This window comes from Nicotiana tomentosiformis, chromosome 5, assembly GCF_000390325.3.
Source record: "Nicotiana tomentosiformis chromosome 5, ASM39032v3, whole genome shotgun sequence".
NCBI lineage: Eukaryota > Viridiplantae > Streptophyta > Magnoliopsida > Solanales > Solanaceae > Nicotiana > Nicotiana tomentosiformis.
Genome location: NC_090816.1, coordinates 27,127,879 through 27,145,602, shown reverse-complemented (window position 1 = coordinate 27,145,602; position 17,724 = coordinate 27,127,879). Strand labels below are relative to the sequence as shown.

Here is a 17,724-nt window from a genome sequence, read left to right as displayed (position 1 = left end):
GTCCTAAATAATACAAATTTAATTCATGGAATCTATTATTATCTAACCAACTGGTGGATATTCCGACTACACACAATAGCCAGGTTGCGACAAATTAAAAAGAGGGGAGTTTTGTAATCTTTATTATTTGCTTATGAAACTCTTTTTCTTCCTGTTAAGGATGAATAAAGCACGATTGCTTTTGCTAAATAAACTACAATAACAATGCCATGCACCAGAACTTCATTCATAATAAGAAGTACAAGTACATCACTTTAAGGGCCGTTTGGTACAAGAGATAAGGGATAATTAATCTCAGTATAACTAATTCCGAAGTCGAAGCCGAAGACGACGGCGCGAGGCTTGCTTTCTTCTTAACTCTTTAAGAGCTACAAGAAGAGCAATTATATATATACCCACCAAAAATCTTTTTCTCTTCCAATATGGGACAATGTCTCATTGTCAAGAGGGGAAAACTTAAAATTTTACTCAAAAATTTTATTTTTCCCTTCATTTCCCATTCACCCTCATTTTAAGACTATTTTATCTTAAATAACAAAAACCCAATATAATTAATCCCAGTATAACTAATTCCGAAGTCGAGCCGAGCGACGACGACGGCGCGAGGCTTGCTTTCTTCTTAATTCTTTAAGAGCTACAAGAAGAGCAATTATATATATACCCACCAAAAATCTTTTTCTCTTCCAATATGAGACAATGTCTCATTGTCAAGAGGGGAAAACTTAAAATTTTACTCAAAATTTTTATTTTTCCCTCCATTTCCCATTCACCCTCATTTTAAGACTATTTTATCTTAAATAACAAAAACCCAATATAATTAATCCCAGTATAACTAATTCCCATTCACCCTCATTTTAAGACTATTTTATCTTAAATAACAAAAATCCAATATAATTAATCCCAGTATAACTAATTCCGAAGCCGAGCCGAGCGACGACGACGGCGCGAGGCTTGCTTTCTTCTTAACTCTTTAAGAGCTACAAGAAGAGCAATTATATATATACCCACCAAAAATCTTTTCCTCTTCCAATATGGGACAATGTCTCATTGTCAAGAGGGGAAAACTTAAAATTTTACTCAAAAATTTTATTTTTCCCTCCATTTCTCATTCACCCTCATTTTAAAACTATTTCATCTTAAATAACAAAAACCTCAACAAATTATACCGTATTTTTCTACCAACCAAACATGGGATAACTTCTTCTTAAATTTAGTCACGAGATTAATTATTCTTTATCCCTCGTACCAAACGAGCCCAAGAGACGAAGATATAACTATCTCTAGGAAAAGTAGTACAAGATAACTTGCACAACAGATAAATATAAGAGTCCTAATATAAAGTAGTCCTTCAATTTTTCTCCCCCTTCCTTAGAGTCATTTTGATGTCTGTATATTATTTATCCTTCTACCCAACCCTTTTCCTTCCTATTTGTTATGTTACATATTCGATGCTAAATCGACATGTGAACTCCAAAATGCTAGATATATATGGTGGAAAACATACGCTGAACTGGAGCTTATATATAGCTTGACATCGTTTTGTCTAGAACAAATTGTGCTAAAATTTGTTGCTTTAAGAAAAAGGGACACCTTATTATTATTATTCGTTGAGAAAATCATATTACCTTATTAAAAAAAAAGATAAAAGGACACTTTCTTAAGTTAACAAACAGATAATTGATCAATTAACATATAACTTTATGACGAACATCAGCCAAATCTTGATTTTCATTTGTTGAAACATCGACACCAAGAAGACACAAGTCCGTCCGTAACAAATCCGCATTCTTGAATTGAAGGCCTTTGAGTCCTATTTCAACTGCAGCTTCAACATTCCTCATCCTAAATGATCATTACATAACTTGTATGAGAAATTTATATTAAACAAACTTAAATATCATAGCTTCTGTATCAGGGGCGGATGTAGCCTTTTGGCTAATTGAACCCGTAACTTTTAACACAGAATATGGATTTATATGTAAAGATTTTAATGGAAATGGCATCAGGTAGTCACTTTTAAGAATGTTATTTAAAATATATCCACAATTTACAATGTATTTAAAGATTAGCTAATTTTGCTCAAACTTCAGGACACGACGTCTTAGAGTTTAAACTTCAAAGTTCAAACTTCAGGACATCGTATCCTAAAGTTCGAAAATTGTGTCCATAAGTTTGAATCTTATGTCCTGAATTTTAAGTTAGTAGTTCAGAAATTCAGGACACTTAGTTTTGAATTTCAAATTAGTAGCTCAAAAATTTAGGATACTTATCCTGAAGTTTGAATGAATTGACTAATCTTTAAATACATTGTAAATTGTGTATATATTTTAAATAGCGGGCAAAATAGTGGCTATTGTTGCAGTTCGCCCAAGATTTTACTAAAATTTCAACAAGTACTAGATTTGAACCCATAATTTAACAGTACAATGAGTTCAATAATAAAATTTTTAAAAATTGAACCCATTAAATTTAAATTTTGAATCGGCCTTTGTTCCGCTTCCGCATGACATAAGATCAAGTAATAATTTGGTCCTTTTGCAGCCAAGGTAATGAGTAGATAGAACTGCATTTTAGTAGTGTAAATAATTAACAATATGCCACTTATCCTAAAAGTAAATAACATTAATGACATACCTGTCATCAATAAAAACACAGTTGGAAGCTTCTACATTAAGATGCTTTACAACTTCCAAATAAAACTCAGGATCAGGCTTCCGTTTTCCTGTTAAGATAACAAACTGAAAAAATAAGGTTTATACTCCAATTGAGTTCATACTTTATATTATTTCTTGCGCTTCACAAGTTTAGGTGTCAGAGATTTTCGACAAAAATTTTCCAAAAAAATATTTTCCTTCATATACCAAACACACGCTAAGTATAAAAGTGAAAATCTTTAAGCCACTTCTTTTGAGAAAACTACCAAATACACAAGAACGAAATGTCCAAGATAGGTAATCTGAGAGTTTTAGCTTGTCCTCAATCATTTGGTACCTGAAAAATAAATAGTAACAAAGTTTCAAAGACTTGATATATATATTTTGCAAAGTAATGAAGGTTTAATTTAAATTGAACATACCATATGGGAAAATTTGTGAAAGCATGAATTTCATAACCATTTTCTTTTAATGAATTCAATAATCCTTCAACACCTTCAATGTAGGAACATGCACTTCTCAGACAGTTTTTGAGGCCTACAAGAAAACTTAAATGGTTTTTTCAGTTTACAAATGAACAAACAAAATATGCTAATAGATTTAATGGGGTGATGATTATTTGTTTATTTAAAGATAATGTTCAGACTGAAGTGAAGTAGCTAATATAAACTGGTATGTGATAGTTTAGGAGTTACTTTAAATACAGAGATATCTCCCAGAAGCGGATCCAGGATTTAAACTTTAATGGGTTCAACCTTTAAGATTTTTAGCTTTGAACTCATTATATTTTTAAAGTTATGGATTAAAATCTACTATTTATTATATTCTTTAATAAATTTATGTTGCTCATCAAAAGTTATGAGTTTAATTAGTTGAATCCGTCACGTATATATTACATACGCCCCTGATCTCTACGTATATATGCTGTGATGAGCAAGTGCGAAAATAGGTTCATACCTTAGCATAATAGTTCCTAACATTCAAATAAGGTTTTGCGGAATTTAAAAATATTCCAGGTTATTTCAGGTCTATTTATGGGAGATAAGGTGCACGAATATTCTAACGTACCTTCCAAATCAAAAGATCTTCCGTCCTTAAAGAATTTCATAGCTAGCTCATCCTGAAAAGAGTAGTAGAACAAACTTTTATAATTTAAAAAGAGAGAAAAAATAGTTGACGCGCAAAGTCAGAAAATAATTAACTCTTTTCCGGTTTACTAAATTATGTGACTGTTTTATCAAAAAGTTTATTCTGATATATAGAGCACACTTTTATTTACTTGATTATTTTTTCAGCGCACCCCTTACGTGCGGGCTGGCCAAGCACATGAAAATCATTTTTGATAATAGGTAACGGTGAGATTCGATCCCAAGAACCTTACCAGCTTTACCACAAAACTACCATGTTGAAATGTTTGGAAAAAATGTGTAGGTGCCCTTTAGTAAATAGTGTGTATAAGGTTAGATTATATTTGATTTAGCCTATCAAAAAAAGAAATAGACATAATTAATCATCATCTTCCACGACAGAAGAATAATTAAACATAATACCAATGCGGTTATATTCCTCTATTAAATCTAATGTGTAGCTACTTGAAATAGTTAAAAGTAGAAACACTTGTCAATATAATATACCTCACTGATAAGACCCTTTTCAAACTCAATCCAGGCAGTTGGATGCTTGCATTCTAGCAATTCCTTCATTGGCATTCTGAATAAAAAATCTCAATTTGAAACAGGAGAAAATGAGTTAGAAGCTAAAAATTAGAAGAAAAAAGAGAGAAAAAAACACTAGGAGAAGGGATCATTTTGATACTGGGTGCTGACTGTAAGTACTAGTATATCTTTAAAAATGTGTATTTTTTAAGAGGAAAAAAAAAGAGGAAAAATATTAATTTGGGACAAATTCACGCGCCTAAGGAAAAATAAGGAAACAATGTTTTTGTCATGTCAATTTTTGTGTTTAATAGGTACACTAAGAACTAAGTTGGAATGTTCAATAAATACTAGCCTTAATTGAGGTATCAAAATGAAAACTTAAACCAAGTTTAAGAGATTGTTAGTGGGCATTAGGACATAAGAATTATGAAATTTCGGGAAAAAATAAAAAAAATTAAGTGAAAATAGTATTTAAAAATTAGAGTTGTGTTTGGACATGAATACAATTTGGAATTGTTATGAATACAATTTGGACCTGTTATTGAATTTTTGTGAATGATTTGAAGTGAAAATTTTGAAAAATAATCTTTAGGAGTTTTTCAAATTTCAGAAAAAAATATGAAATTCAACTTCTAGTAAAATTTAAAAAATTTCATGGACAAACATTAATTTCGAAAAAAAAATGATTTTTTTAATGGCCAATCGGGGCGTTAGAAGAGCTAGATGTGGGGGAGGGGGTACATATAGTAAATACCTGAAGAAGGCGGGGATATCATGGTAAAAAGGGTCACGAACAATAGTGTCCATAACGTCAAAAAGCAATATGGGAAGCTTCCTTTGACCTGCCATAGTTGCTACTGATGAAATGGCACTGCAACTAATGTTGTTACTGAAATAACCCATTTTTGCAGTTTTAGGACATGTTTTGACCATAAAAGGGAAACTGCTAATGTTAGAAGCAGATGGTCTCCAAGATACCAATAAAGCCATTTCGAATTTGGATAATTTCCTTTTAAAAAAATTGGATTCTTTTGTTTCTGCAAGATTAAGGTATTTTTTTATTTATTTTTTTGGGCTAAGGAGGAGTTCTATTTATAGGGAAGAAAACATAACTATACAAGATTTAAGAAAATGTTACTAAATTCTAACAACATTAATCAATTAACAAAATATGGCATGGAACCAGCTATCCAGCCATTTCCCATGCCTCAAAATTAGGAATCATCATGCATGCTACTTTTGAGGAGTGAGGACTTGTTTAATTGGTTTTTTTTTTATTTCCAAAATAAAAGGTGGACCAATGTTCATAATTCTATATCCTAATTAGGATAATACACATTTTGTTTTGACATGTTACGGATATGACATGTTTGTAACTACCTAAATAATCTTTCCTTTTTTTTTCTTGCTACCCGTATATTTTCTTTGGTTTGGTATCATTTGCAAAATATGAAACTAATAAGGGGAATTTTCAGAAACCATTATTGTTTAGTGGCTATTAATTTTCTATAACTACTATATACATAATTACTTCCTATAGCTACTATTCAGTTATTACGGTAGTGTATTCGCTGTATTCGCACTGCTGTATTCAAAATGCCTAAAATCATGACAGTCCAGCTGTACGCACATGTATTCACATGTATTCGTGCCATGTATTTATGAATACAGTAACGCCAATCACCTTAAAAATAGGTATGTCCAGCTGTCTAATAACGGAAATAATATCAATTAGTGCGATACACTCCTAATATAACTCAACAAAATCAATTCTAACATGTCTCTTTATCAATCCTATTAATTAGAATAAATTTTCAATTGTATATAACTGTTGTATTTAACTTTTGTATTTAGTGTATTTCAATATTATTTTTTTACTGTTGCATTCATTAAATTCAATGTTTGTATTTACTGTATTCATTATTTTATATTCAGTATATTCAAATGTATTTATATTAACAATATTTTAGTTATTCCTAATACATATTATTACTGCTATATTCAGTATATTTTATTGGTTATATTCACTATATTTTTATTTTTATTCAGTGTATTTTACTGTATTTTACAGTATTTTAAAATTAAATATATTCACTGTTTATATTTTATTCTATTTTAATATTTGTATTCAGTGTATTTCAATGTTTATATCTTGTATTCATGCATACTATATGTACAGTATGCATGAATACAAGTCTATTCAGCTGTATTAAAAAAAACCAGATCTTCGAAATACATAAATACAGGCAAAAATATATTTATATATAAATACAATATGTTTGAGTGAATTTGTACAGAATACAATGTATTTGTATCATTGTATGTGACTAAATAGCAAAGAAGAGAAGAAAGTTCGTCGGATCCGTACAACAAATTTATGATAAGAGTTCATCACATTACTCCTTTCCGTTCGAAAAATTTACTCTTTTTTGTTTCCTGACTGCCTTCTACTCTATTCTAATGTCTCATCGGCCATCAATACTAGGGCATGTATCTTGAGTTGCTCGAAGAGAGAGAGAGAGAGAGAGAGAGAGAGAGAGAGAGAGAGATACTTCTTTTTCGTCGGCCATCAATACTAGGGCTTGAGTTGCTCGAAAAGAGAGAGATACTTCTTTCTCGTTGGCCATCAATATTGGGGCTTGAGTTGCTCGAAGAGAGAGAGAAAGAAGAAAAATATCCGAGAGAGAATCGAAGAGAGAGAGATTCTTCTTTCTCGTCGGCCATCAATATTAGGGCTCGAGTTGCTCGAAGAGAGAGAGAAGGAAGAGAGAGAAAAAAGAAAAAATCTGAGAGAGAATCTTGTGTTAATTGAAAGAAAGAGAGAAAAAAAAATATAAATAACATATTTCATATCTCAATGGTAGTATATATTATAAATACCTATTTTGCTATAAAATATAAAAGGTACCTATAGAAAATAATATTTTAAAATAATTTTGGTTTATAATAAATAGGGTGTATACCTTTGCTATAGGAGGTAAAATTTCTAACTAATAAATCTAGAATATATGATCTATAATATATAGAATAATTAAAAAATAATATCAAATAGAACTGTTATATATTGAGTATAACAGTTAGAACAACACTATATGTTAAATATAATCTCCTAATAACAATAATATACATTGTTTATTTAAGGTATATAATTTTAAAATATGTACTTTTTTTTTAATTATGATTACATAGACATGGAGAAGTTTAAAAAATATTCCATGTCAAGTATACATAAAATATATTCAGATTTCACCAAACTACATAAGTTATACATAAAATATAATACTACATATACCGAATATATAGATTTATTTATAGGTGTACAGAATTATACATCAAATGTGTATATTATATAAATTACAACTATAAATGTATTGCACATTAAATATACAGAATACAACATCAAATATATACATTTAGGGAACTTGATTAGTATAGGAGGCAAAATGAGATCCCAACGGGTTTCAAAACAAAATTGAAAAAGAAAAAGATTAGTATAGGAGGCAAATAACCTTTAAAGATTTCGGCCTTTCTGTGGATAAAGAAATAGGGCAAAGTAAGAGAGAAGAAGGAAGTGAACGGAGAAAGAAATGGAATAGCAAAAGTATAAGGGTAATGTTATAAATAGAATTGTATTTAAGGTAAATGTCTATATTTTAGAGAGATTTTAGGATTTGTTATTTGGTGTCTAAGTTACTTTTTTCCTATAAATAGAGAGATTATTTTCCATTGTAATTCATCCCAAAATCAATAAGAATTCTCTCTCTCTACTTTTCTTTGCAATACTTTTTTCTTCTTTTATTATTTTATAACACGTTATCAGCACGAGACTCTAACCAATTGAGTAGAGGCGGTTGTTTTAATTTATAGATATACTATTAATTAGTTGTCTAATATTTGAGAAATTAAACTACCCGTGGAGAGAAGATATAGAACTCTGTCTTGCGTGAATGCATTGATTCCTATACTAGGCATTTGCTTTGGTCATCAGGCTTTGGGATACGTGCACGGTGCTCAATTTGTACATAATATTAAGCATAACGATTGTCAATTGTTCCATGAACTTCCTTGAGGAATAAATTCTGGATTTAAGGTAAGTAGTACGTAGTTTACTTTATTTTTCTCTTTTAAATTCTTGAAATTCTATAATTTGATTTTAAATATAAGTAAAGACAATAAATTTTGATTATAACTCTAATAGAGTTTATAAGAAATTCTAACTACCCGAAGTGATAAAATTTTTATGTCTTGCCATGATCAAATTCATGTATGATTGTGAGCACAAGAAGTAGAAACTCATGTAACGACCCGGCCGGTCGTTTTAAGAATTAGAGCCCCGATCCCCTAATATCTGCTTTTCCCACATTTATTTCTACTTTTGGGATTTGGCGGAGTGATTGGTTATGAAATTCGGGGAGTTTTGGGGCACTTAGTCCCTAGTTGTGAGTTTAAGCCTTAGAAATTGGATCGTAGTCGGAACTGTGTGAAGACGGATTCAGAATGGAATTCTGTCAACTCCGTTAGCTCCGTTGAGTGATCTTGAGCTTAGGAGCGCGTCCAGAATATATTTTGGAGGTCTGTAGTAGATTTAGGCTTGAATTGACGAAAGTTAGTTTTTCGACGATTTCGGCCGATAGTGAAAATTTTGATATCGAGCTCGGAATGGAATTCTGAAAGTGGCTGTAGTGTCGTAGTGTCATTTGTGACCTGTGTGTAAAATTTGAGGTCATTCGGACTATATTTGATGTGGTTCGGCATCGTTTGTAGAATTTGGAAAATTCTAAATTCTTAGGCTTGAATCCGTGCTTAATTCATGATTTTGGTGTTGTTTGATGTGGTTTGAAGGCTCGACTAAGTTCGTATGGTGTTATATGATAGGTTGGTAGGTTTGGTGGAGGTCCCGGGGGCCTCGGGTGTGTTTCGAATGCTTAACGGAATGAAATTGGACTTAGGAAAATCTGGTGCCTTTGCTGGTTCTGGTATTTCGCACCTGCGGAAGGGAGGCCATAGGTGCGAGAGCCGCTGGTGCGGAGGGAGTGCGCAGATGCGGAACTGGTGGGGCTGGTGATGGAGCGCAGGTGCGCAAGTTTGACCGCACCTGCGAGCTCACAGGTGCCCATGGGAAGCTCGCAGATGCGGAAATGAGCTTGTCAAGCTAGGCTCGCAGGTGCGGACCCAGCCCAAGTAAGTGGACTTCGCACCTGCGATGGATTTGTCCGCAGGTGCGTGACCGCAGGTGCGGTCCTAGGTCCGCAGGTGCAGAAATCGCTGGGTTGAAGAGGCAGATTCGAGAGTTTCATTCCTCATTTTTCACCAATTCGAATTTTAGCTCGGGAGAAGGCGATTTTGCAAGGGATTTGAAGAGAAAATCAGTGGGTAACAATTCTTAACTCTAATTCGTGTATATTACATTAATCTATTGTTGTTTTCCTCATCTAATTAAGGAATTTGAGGGCAGAAGTTTGGAAATGGGGGAAAAGGTTCCCCAATTGAAAATCTGAGATTTGAATGGGAATTTGACGTCGGATTTAGATGATTTTTGCTCGAGTGAACTCGTAAGTGAATGAGTGTTAATAATTTATAATTTTTACCTGATTCCGAGACGTGGGTCCGGGGAGACTTTTTGGGCGATTTTCCTAATTTCACGCTTTAGCTTCGAATTAATTAGTTAAATTAATTACTTGTAGTTATATTTATATTATGCAATTAATCTGAATAGTTTTGGGCCATTTGGAGTCGGATACTCGTGGCAAGAACGTGATATCGAGTTGATTTGAGCGGTTCGAGGTAAGTGGCCTAACCTTGTGTTTGGGACTTTTTCCTTAGGATGTTGATATTAATTGATGTGTGGGCGCCGCGTACGTGAGGTGATGAGTACGTACACGGGCTATTATTGCAAAAATCACGTTTTTCCTTTCTAAATCATAAACTGTTTTCCCTTATTAAATTGCACTAATACGTTTAATTGTTTAGCTTAGATTAGAGAAGCATGCTTACGTGTTTTAACTGCCTATTTGACATTCTGTGTGCCATGCTTAGAAGTCCCTATTTTCCTTATCTGTGTTCAGTGTAAACTGTATAACTCGATGCCATACCTGTCATTTCATCTTGCGTTGCATATTTAAATTGGAACTAAGGATGTATTCCGGGAGATTCCTCTGTCTTGCATATTTAAATTGGAACTACGGACGTATTCCGGGAGATCCCCCTGTCTCACATATTTATTTTGGGACTACGGACGTATTCCGGGAGATTCCCCAGCACTGTATATTTACTTTGAGACTACGAACGTATTTCGAGAGATTCCCCTGTACTGCATATTCATTCGGAACTACGGGACGGTATCTCAGGAGATTCTACATTGTGTTTTACCTTGTTTTGAGCCGAGGGCTCCCTTAACTGTTAAATTTTTGATAATTTCTTTAACTGTGTTACCATAAACTTTACTTATATCTTTTATTATTTAAGTTATTATATTTACTCCGGTAGAGCGTTGACCTGACCTCGTCACTACTCGACTGAGGTTAGGCTTGGCACTTACTGGGTACCATTGTGGTGTACTCATGCCCTTTCCTGCACATGTTTTCGTGTGTAGATCCAGGTGCGAGCTATCAGCCTCGGGGTTAGTGCGTGCTGCTGATTTTAGGAGACTTCAAGGTACTTCTGCTTGCGTCCGCAGATCCTCGGAGTCCCCTTCTACTCCCTCGCTTAGAGATTTTCCTTATTATCTTCAGACTTTTGTATAGAGCTACATGGATTATAACAGCTTGTGACTTAGTGATATTCCGGGTCTTGGGAAATTATTTTATTTATGCCGAGTGGTACTACTTTTTGTTATTCACAATATGCTGTTTTATCTTTAAAATGTTGTGTTTTCTTTATATTTTTCGTAATATTAGGCTTACTTAGTCGTAAAGACTAGGTGCCGTCATGACACCTTACGGAGGGTTAATTTAGGTCGTGACAAGTTGGTATCAGAGCACTAGGTTCATAGGAGTCGCGAGTCACAAGCCGGTTTATTAGAGTTTCGCGGATCGGTGCGGAGACGTCCGTACTTATCTTCGGGAGGCTGTGTATCGTGCGAGTTATTAACATAAAAAAAATTCTAAAATTCTATTCTATTCTCTCTCACATATGGTGAGGACCCGTATTGGGAGGACCAATGATCAGGCACCCGAGCCCCCTGCCAGAGCCGCCAGAGGCCGGGATCGGGGTAGAGGACGACCACGTGGTGCAGCCCGAGCACCTGCGAGAGCTGCGTCAGAGGAGCCCCCAGCAGCTCCAGCTGGAGGGCCAACACCGGAGATCCATATTGCTACTCCAGCCCTCCAGGAGACTTTAGCTCAGTTCTTGAACATGTTCACCACTCTGGCTCTGGCTGGACTATTTCCGATAGCTCCCGCTACATCTCAGGCCGGGGGAGGGGCACAGACTCCCGCAGCCCGCACTCCTGAGCAGAGGGTCCAGGTTGATCAGGCCCTAGCGTATATTCCTATGCCCCCAGTGGCTCCGGTTCAGCATGAGACCAGGGTAGCTGCTTCTGAGGCAGAGCAGCTCAAACTTGAGAGGTACAAGAAGTACCACCCACCTACTTTCAGCGGACTAGCTTCAGATGATGCTCTGGGTTTTCTTGAGGAGTGTCATTGTATTCTCCGCACTATGGGCATTGTGGAGACGAGTGGGGTTTCTTTCACCTCTTTCCAGCTGAGGGGAGCAGCATATTAGTGGTGGCGTGCCTATGAGCTGAGTAGTCCGGATGAGGCAGCCTCACTCACTTGGACTCAGTTTTCAGAGATGTTCTTGCGTAAGTATGTTCCTTAGAGCCTCAGGAATGCTTGGCGCGCAGAGTTTGAGCAGCTGCGTCAGGGTGCTATGACTGTGTCGGAGTATGCAGTCCGTTTTAGTGAGTTAGCTCGCCATATACTGGCTTTGGTTGCTACAGTCAGAGAGAGGATTCATCGCTTCATTGAGGAACTCCACCCCAGTATTCGGGCCAGTATGGCTAGGGAGTTGAAGATGGACATCACTTATCAGCAGGTAGTGAGCATTGCCAGGAGAGTGGAGCGCATGTTCGCCGGGGACAGAGAGGAGAGAGAGTCCAAGAGGTCTCGAGAGACTGGTCATTATTCAGGAGCTCGTGCACCAGCAGCACACTATGGTAGGGGTTTTGTGAGTCGCCCTGTTCATTCAGCTCTTCCAGAAGCCAGCGGTGTTCCAGCTCCTCCTAGACCTCAGGAGCCCTATTATGCACCGCCAGTATCCAGTATGCCTCCTACTCGAGGTGCTATTACCGGCCAGTCTAGCAGGCCAGGTCCGAGTCAGTCTCAGCCGCCGCGTCCTCCAAGGAGTTGTTTAGAGTGTGGTGACACTCGTCACATGGTTAGAGATTGCCCCAAAGCCAGGAGGGGTGCACCTTCACGGACTTATCAGCCTCCACATGCTCCACCGGGTCCTCTGGCCATTCTTCTAGCCCCAGCTGCCACCCCACCTCCTCATCCAGCTCGAGGTGGAGGTCGGGGAGGTCGAGGTCGCCCTAGAGGGGGAGGCCAGGCCAGGTACTATGCCCTTCCAGCTTGTTCAGAGGCCGTCGCTTCAGATTCAGTCGTCACAGGTATCGTCCCTATCTATCATAGGGATGCATCAGTATTATTTTACCCAGGCTCTACGTATTCATATATGTCTTCTTATTTTTCTCCACATTTGGGGATATCTCGGGATTCTTTGAGTTCCCCTGTTTATGTATCTACTCCCTTGGGAGATTCTCTCATTGTGGACCGTGTATATCGGTCGTGTTTGATTGCTCTTAGTGGTTTTGAGACCAGAGCCGACTTGTTATTACTCAGTATGGTAGATTTTGATGTTATCTTAGGCATGGATTGGTTGTCGCCCCATATGTTATTCTTGATTGTCACGCTAAGACCGTGATGCTGGGTATGCTAAGCTTGCCGAGATTAGAGTGGAGAGGTACCTTAGAGTATACTCCCCGCAGGGTCATGTCATTTTTTAAGGCTCAACGAATGGTTGAGAAGGGGTGTGATGCGTATTTGGCTTACGTGAGAGATGTTAGTATTGATACCCCTACAATTAAGTCAATCCCAGTAGTGAGGGACTTCCCTGATGTGTTTCCAGCTCATCTTCCGGGTATGTCGCCCGATATAGATATTGATTTCAGCATTGATTTGTTGCCAGACACTCAGCCCATATCTATTCCTCCTTACCGTATGGCTCCTCCTGAGTTGAAGGAGCAATTTTAGAAGTTACTGGATAAGGGTTTCATCAGACCTAGTGTATCACCTTGGGGTGCTACGGTCTTATTTGTGAAGAAGAAGGATGGTTCTATGCGTATGTGTATTGATTATTGGCATTTGAACAAGGTTACGGTGAAGAACAGGTATCCTTTGCCTCGCATCGATGATTTATTTGATTAGTTACAGGGTGCTAGGGTGATTTCCAAGATTGACTTGCATTCTGGCTATCATCAGTTAAAGATTCGGGAGTCGGATATCCCGAAGACTGCTTTCAGGACCAGATATGGTCACTATGAGTTTCTTGTCATGTTATTTGGCCCCAGCAACCTTTATGCATTTGATGCACAGTGTGTTCTAGGCTTATCTTGATTTCTTCGTCATTGTGTTTATTGATGACATCCTGGTATATTCCCGGTCTCGGGAAGATCATGAAAAGCACCTGATGACCGTGCTTCAGACTTTGAGGGAGAAGAGGTTGTATGAAAAATTTTCTAAGTGTGAATTCTGGCTTGATTCAGTGGCATTCTTGGGCCACATAGTGTCTTGTGATGGGATCAAGGTAGATCCGAAGAAGGTGGAGGAAGTGCAGAGTTGGCCTAGACCGTCATCAGCTACGGAGATCCGCAGTTTCCTTGGTTTGGCGGGGTATTACCGTCGCTTTGTGGAGGGATTTTCATCTATTGCAGCACCTATGACCAGGCTGACCCAGAAGGGTGCTCCGTTCAGGTGGACCGAGGAGTGTGAGGAGAGCTTTCAGAAATTCAAGACAACTTTAACTACAGCCCCAGCATTAGTATTGCCTACAGGTTCGAGGTCCTACATTGTCTATTGTGATGCCTCGAGGATTGGCCTTGGAGCGGTATTGATGCAGGAAGGTAGGATAATTGCCTACGCGTCTAGACAGTTGAAGGTGCATGAGAAGAATTATTCGCTCCATGATCTCGAGTTAGCAGCTATTGTTCACGCCCTGAAGATCTGGCGTCATTATTTGTACGGTGTTCCTTGTGAGATCTACACTTATCACTGGAGTTTGCAGCACTTGCTCAGGCAGAAGGACCTTAATTTGCATCAGCGGAGGTGGTTGGAGCTATCTAAAGACTATGATATCACTATATTGTACCACCCGGCGAAGGCCAATGTAGTGTCCGACGCCTTGAGTCGCCGGGCAAAGAGTTTGGGGAGTTTGGCATATCTTCTGGCAACTGAGAGGCCCTTAGCCTTGGATGTTCAGGCCTTAGCCAGCCAGTTCGTGAGATTGGATATTTTAGAGCCTAGCCGGGTATTAGCTTGTGTTGTTGCTCGGTCTTCTCTTTATGACCGTATCAGGGAGGGCCAGTATGATGATCCTTATTTTCTAGTTCTTCAGGACAGGGTTCAGTGAGGTGATGCCAGAGATGTGACTATTGGTGATGACGGTGTGATGAGGATGTAGGGCCGGATCTGTGTGCCCAATGTAGATGGGCTTTGGGAGTTGATTCTCGAGGATGCCCACACCTCACGGTACTCCATTCATCCCGGTGCCGCGAAGATATACCAAGATTTGAGACAGCACTACTGGTGGAGGAGGATGAAGAAGGATATAATTGGATTTGTGGCCAAGTGTCTCAACTATCAGCATGTCAAATATGAGCCCCAGAGGCCGGGTGGATTACTTCAGAGGTTGGAGATCCCAGAGTGGAAGTGGGAGCGGATCACTATGGACTTTGTAGTTAGACTTCCACGGACTTTGAGAAAGTTCGATGCTATTTGGGTGATCGTGGATCGGCTGACCAAGTCAGCTCATTTTATACCAATGTTGACCACTTATTCTTCTGAGAGGTTAGTTGAGATTTATATCAGGGAGATTGTCCGCCTTCATGGTATTCTAGTATCCATTATTTCAGACAGAGGTACACAGTTCACATCACAGTTTTGGAGAGCCGTACAGTAGGAATTGGGTACTAGGGTGGAGCTGAGCACAACCTTTCACCCTCAGACGGACGGGCAGTCCGAGCGCACGATTCATATTCTTGAGGATATGCTCTGTGCCTGTGTGATGGAGTTCGGAGGGTCATGGGACCAATACTTGCCACTTGCAAAGTTTTATTACAAACAGTGACCAGTCCAGCATCCAGATGGCACCGTATGAGGCTTTGTATGGTAGGCGGTGCCGGTCCCCAGTGGTATAGTTTGAGCCGGGCAAGGCCTGATTGTTGGGTATGGAGCCGGGCTACAATGAGGTTAGGGAGCATTTTTCAGCTAATATGGAGCATTGAAGTCCAAGCAAAAGCTTATGGAGTAAATTGGGAGTTCGTTCGAGGATCAAAGGAGGTTAGCACACTTAAAAAAAGAACGAAGAAGAGTGCAGAAAATTGCCCAGGTGTGCGGCCGCGCATGGACCGTGCACTGGGCCATGCAAGTCAAGAAGAAACTGGCCAAAGTGCGTGGCCAGATGCGCGGTCACCTGCCCAGGTGCGCGGCCGCGCACGTCCTTCCGAGAAAAATTTTCTAGGGCTAAAATTGTAATTCCGAGGGCGACTTTCCTTGACCTATATGAAGCCCAGCTCGTCTAAAAAGAGGGTATCTTGAATTTTATGAGAACTTTGGAGGGAGAAGAAGCACGGAAGCAACGGGAAAGCGAGATACTTGATCCAATTCACTCAATACGAAAGTTTGGTTGAATTTGGGAATTATAATGTCTTCTTGTTCTTCTAATACTCTTGTTTTGAATACTTTCTTCGTTATGGAGTAATTCTACTCAAGGTTGTTGACATATGTTATGAATTGATTATTATTTTGGGTTTACTCTATGTTAATTGCTCAACCTTACTGAATGAGTTATTAATTGAATTGCAAGGTTTATTGTAGTTTTACTTTAATCGAAAGAGAAGTTTGCTGCTATTTGCTTTGTACTATCTTAATTGGGTTGATTTTACGCCTCTTCTAGGTAATCGAAAGAGCTTAAACAGGTATCGATTTACCCAATTCAGGAGAATAACCGAGAGGTGTTCTTCGAAAGATCATTCATTCACTAATTTAGTGCATATATTCATAGGAATTGTCATTAGGTTAGCTAAAGGAATCAAATTTATTCGGAAGAAGAATTGGAATCCCTGAAGTAGCTTGATCATCAATTGAACTCGAAAGAATCAATAGAAGTTAAGATTGAATTTAGCACAGAGTACCAAGAACAATAGTTGATCATATATCTTGTCATCGGCCTTTCCTCTCTCATTGATATTCCTTTGTTATTACTAATCATTCGGGTATCACAAATCTTAGTTTATTTGTAGTCAATAATAACATAAATTAAAAGATCTATTATCCTGGATAGTGTTAAGCTGAAGAATTAATAGAACACTATTGAAACCAATCCCTGTGGAGACGATTTAATACTATACTATCTTTGACTAGCGAGCCTATGTTTTGTACACCAGTTTCGCGCTCGTCAAATTTTGGCGTCGTTCCCGGGAATTTGTAATCATTGGTGTTTGAAATAGTTTTTGGTGCTAATTCAGGAATTTGGTTTTAGTTTTTTATTTTTATTTTTCCTTTTCTATTTTATTTTCTTTATTAGTTAACTTCTTTTCAAGATTTGTTTTGTGGTTCCTAACAAGTTTGAGTTGATACTATAGATATTGAACTCTAAATGCTGTGAAGATGGAGTACAACCAGCCTAAGAAAACGGTTGAAGAGTTAACAACTAAATATTATCAGCGGTATGCTATGTGTTTTAAATGCGGTGAAAATCATCTATGGGTTAACTGTCAAGCAGGTATGTATTCTTCCTATGGTTCGTATTTTGAAGACTCTCACTCTGTTTCTAGTTCGTACATGTATGAGGATATGCGTACAATCTTGACTCTGGTTGGGATGAATACCCTTATTATGACTGGAATGCAAGCGAAGTGAGACAACCACCTCAAGGGGATAATGATAGTTTGGAAGAACTTGTGTATAAGTTCATAAATAAGCCAGTAGAGAGATTTACACAAGATGATGAAGCCATTAGCAACCTAACAACGCAAGTGAGTCAAATAATAAGTACACTTTCAGAAAGCTCATTGCATTGTGATGGTGAATATATGGAGGAGATACCATGTGAGAATGAGCCTACCCAAGAGGATGAGCATCCACAGAGAGAGATTTCCATTGTTCAAGAGAACTTAATTCAACCGAGATGATCGA

The 17,724-nt window shown here is 37.7% G+C and overlaps 1 protein-coding gene across 1 annotated transcript; it reads right to left on the bottom strand.

The window, feature by feature from the left end:
* Nucleotides 1–1,582: 1,582 nt before the first annotated feature.
* Nucleotides 1,583–5,367, bottom strand: LOC104109484 (flavin mononucleotide hydrolase 1, chloroplatic). Its single transcript, XM_009618806.4, has 7 exons — nt 5,067–5,367; nt 4,289–4,364; nt 3,723–3,774; nt 3,077–3,191; nt 2,921–2,991; nt 2,635–2,722; nt 1,583–1,842 (listed from the first exon to the last, which is right to left on the bottom strand). The coding sequence occupies exons 1-7, from the start codon at nt 5,300–5,302 to the stop codon at nt 1,686–1,688; spliced, it is 795 nt and encodes a 264-aa protein (XP_009617101.4). The 5' UTR covers nt 5,303–5,367; the 3' UTR covers nt 1,583–1,685.
* Nucleotides 5,368–17,724: the final 12,357 nt, after the last annotated feature.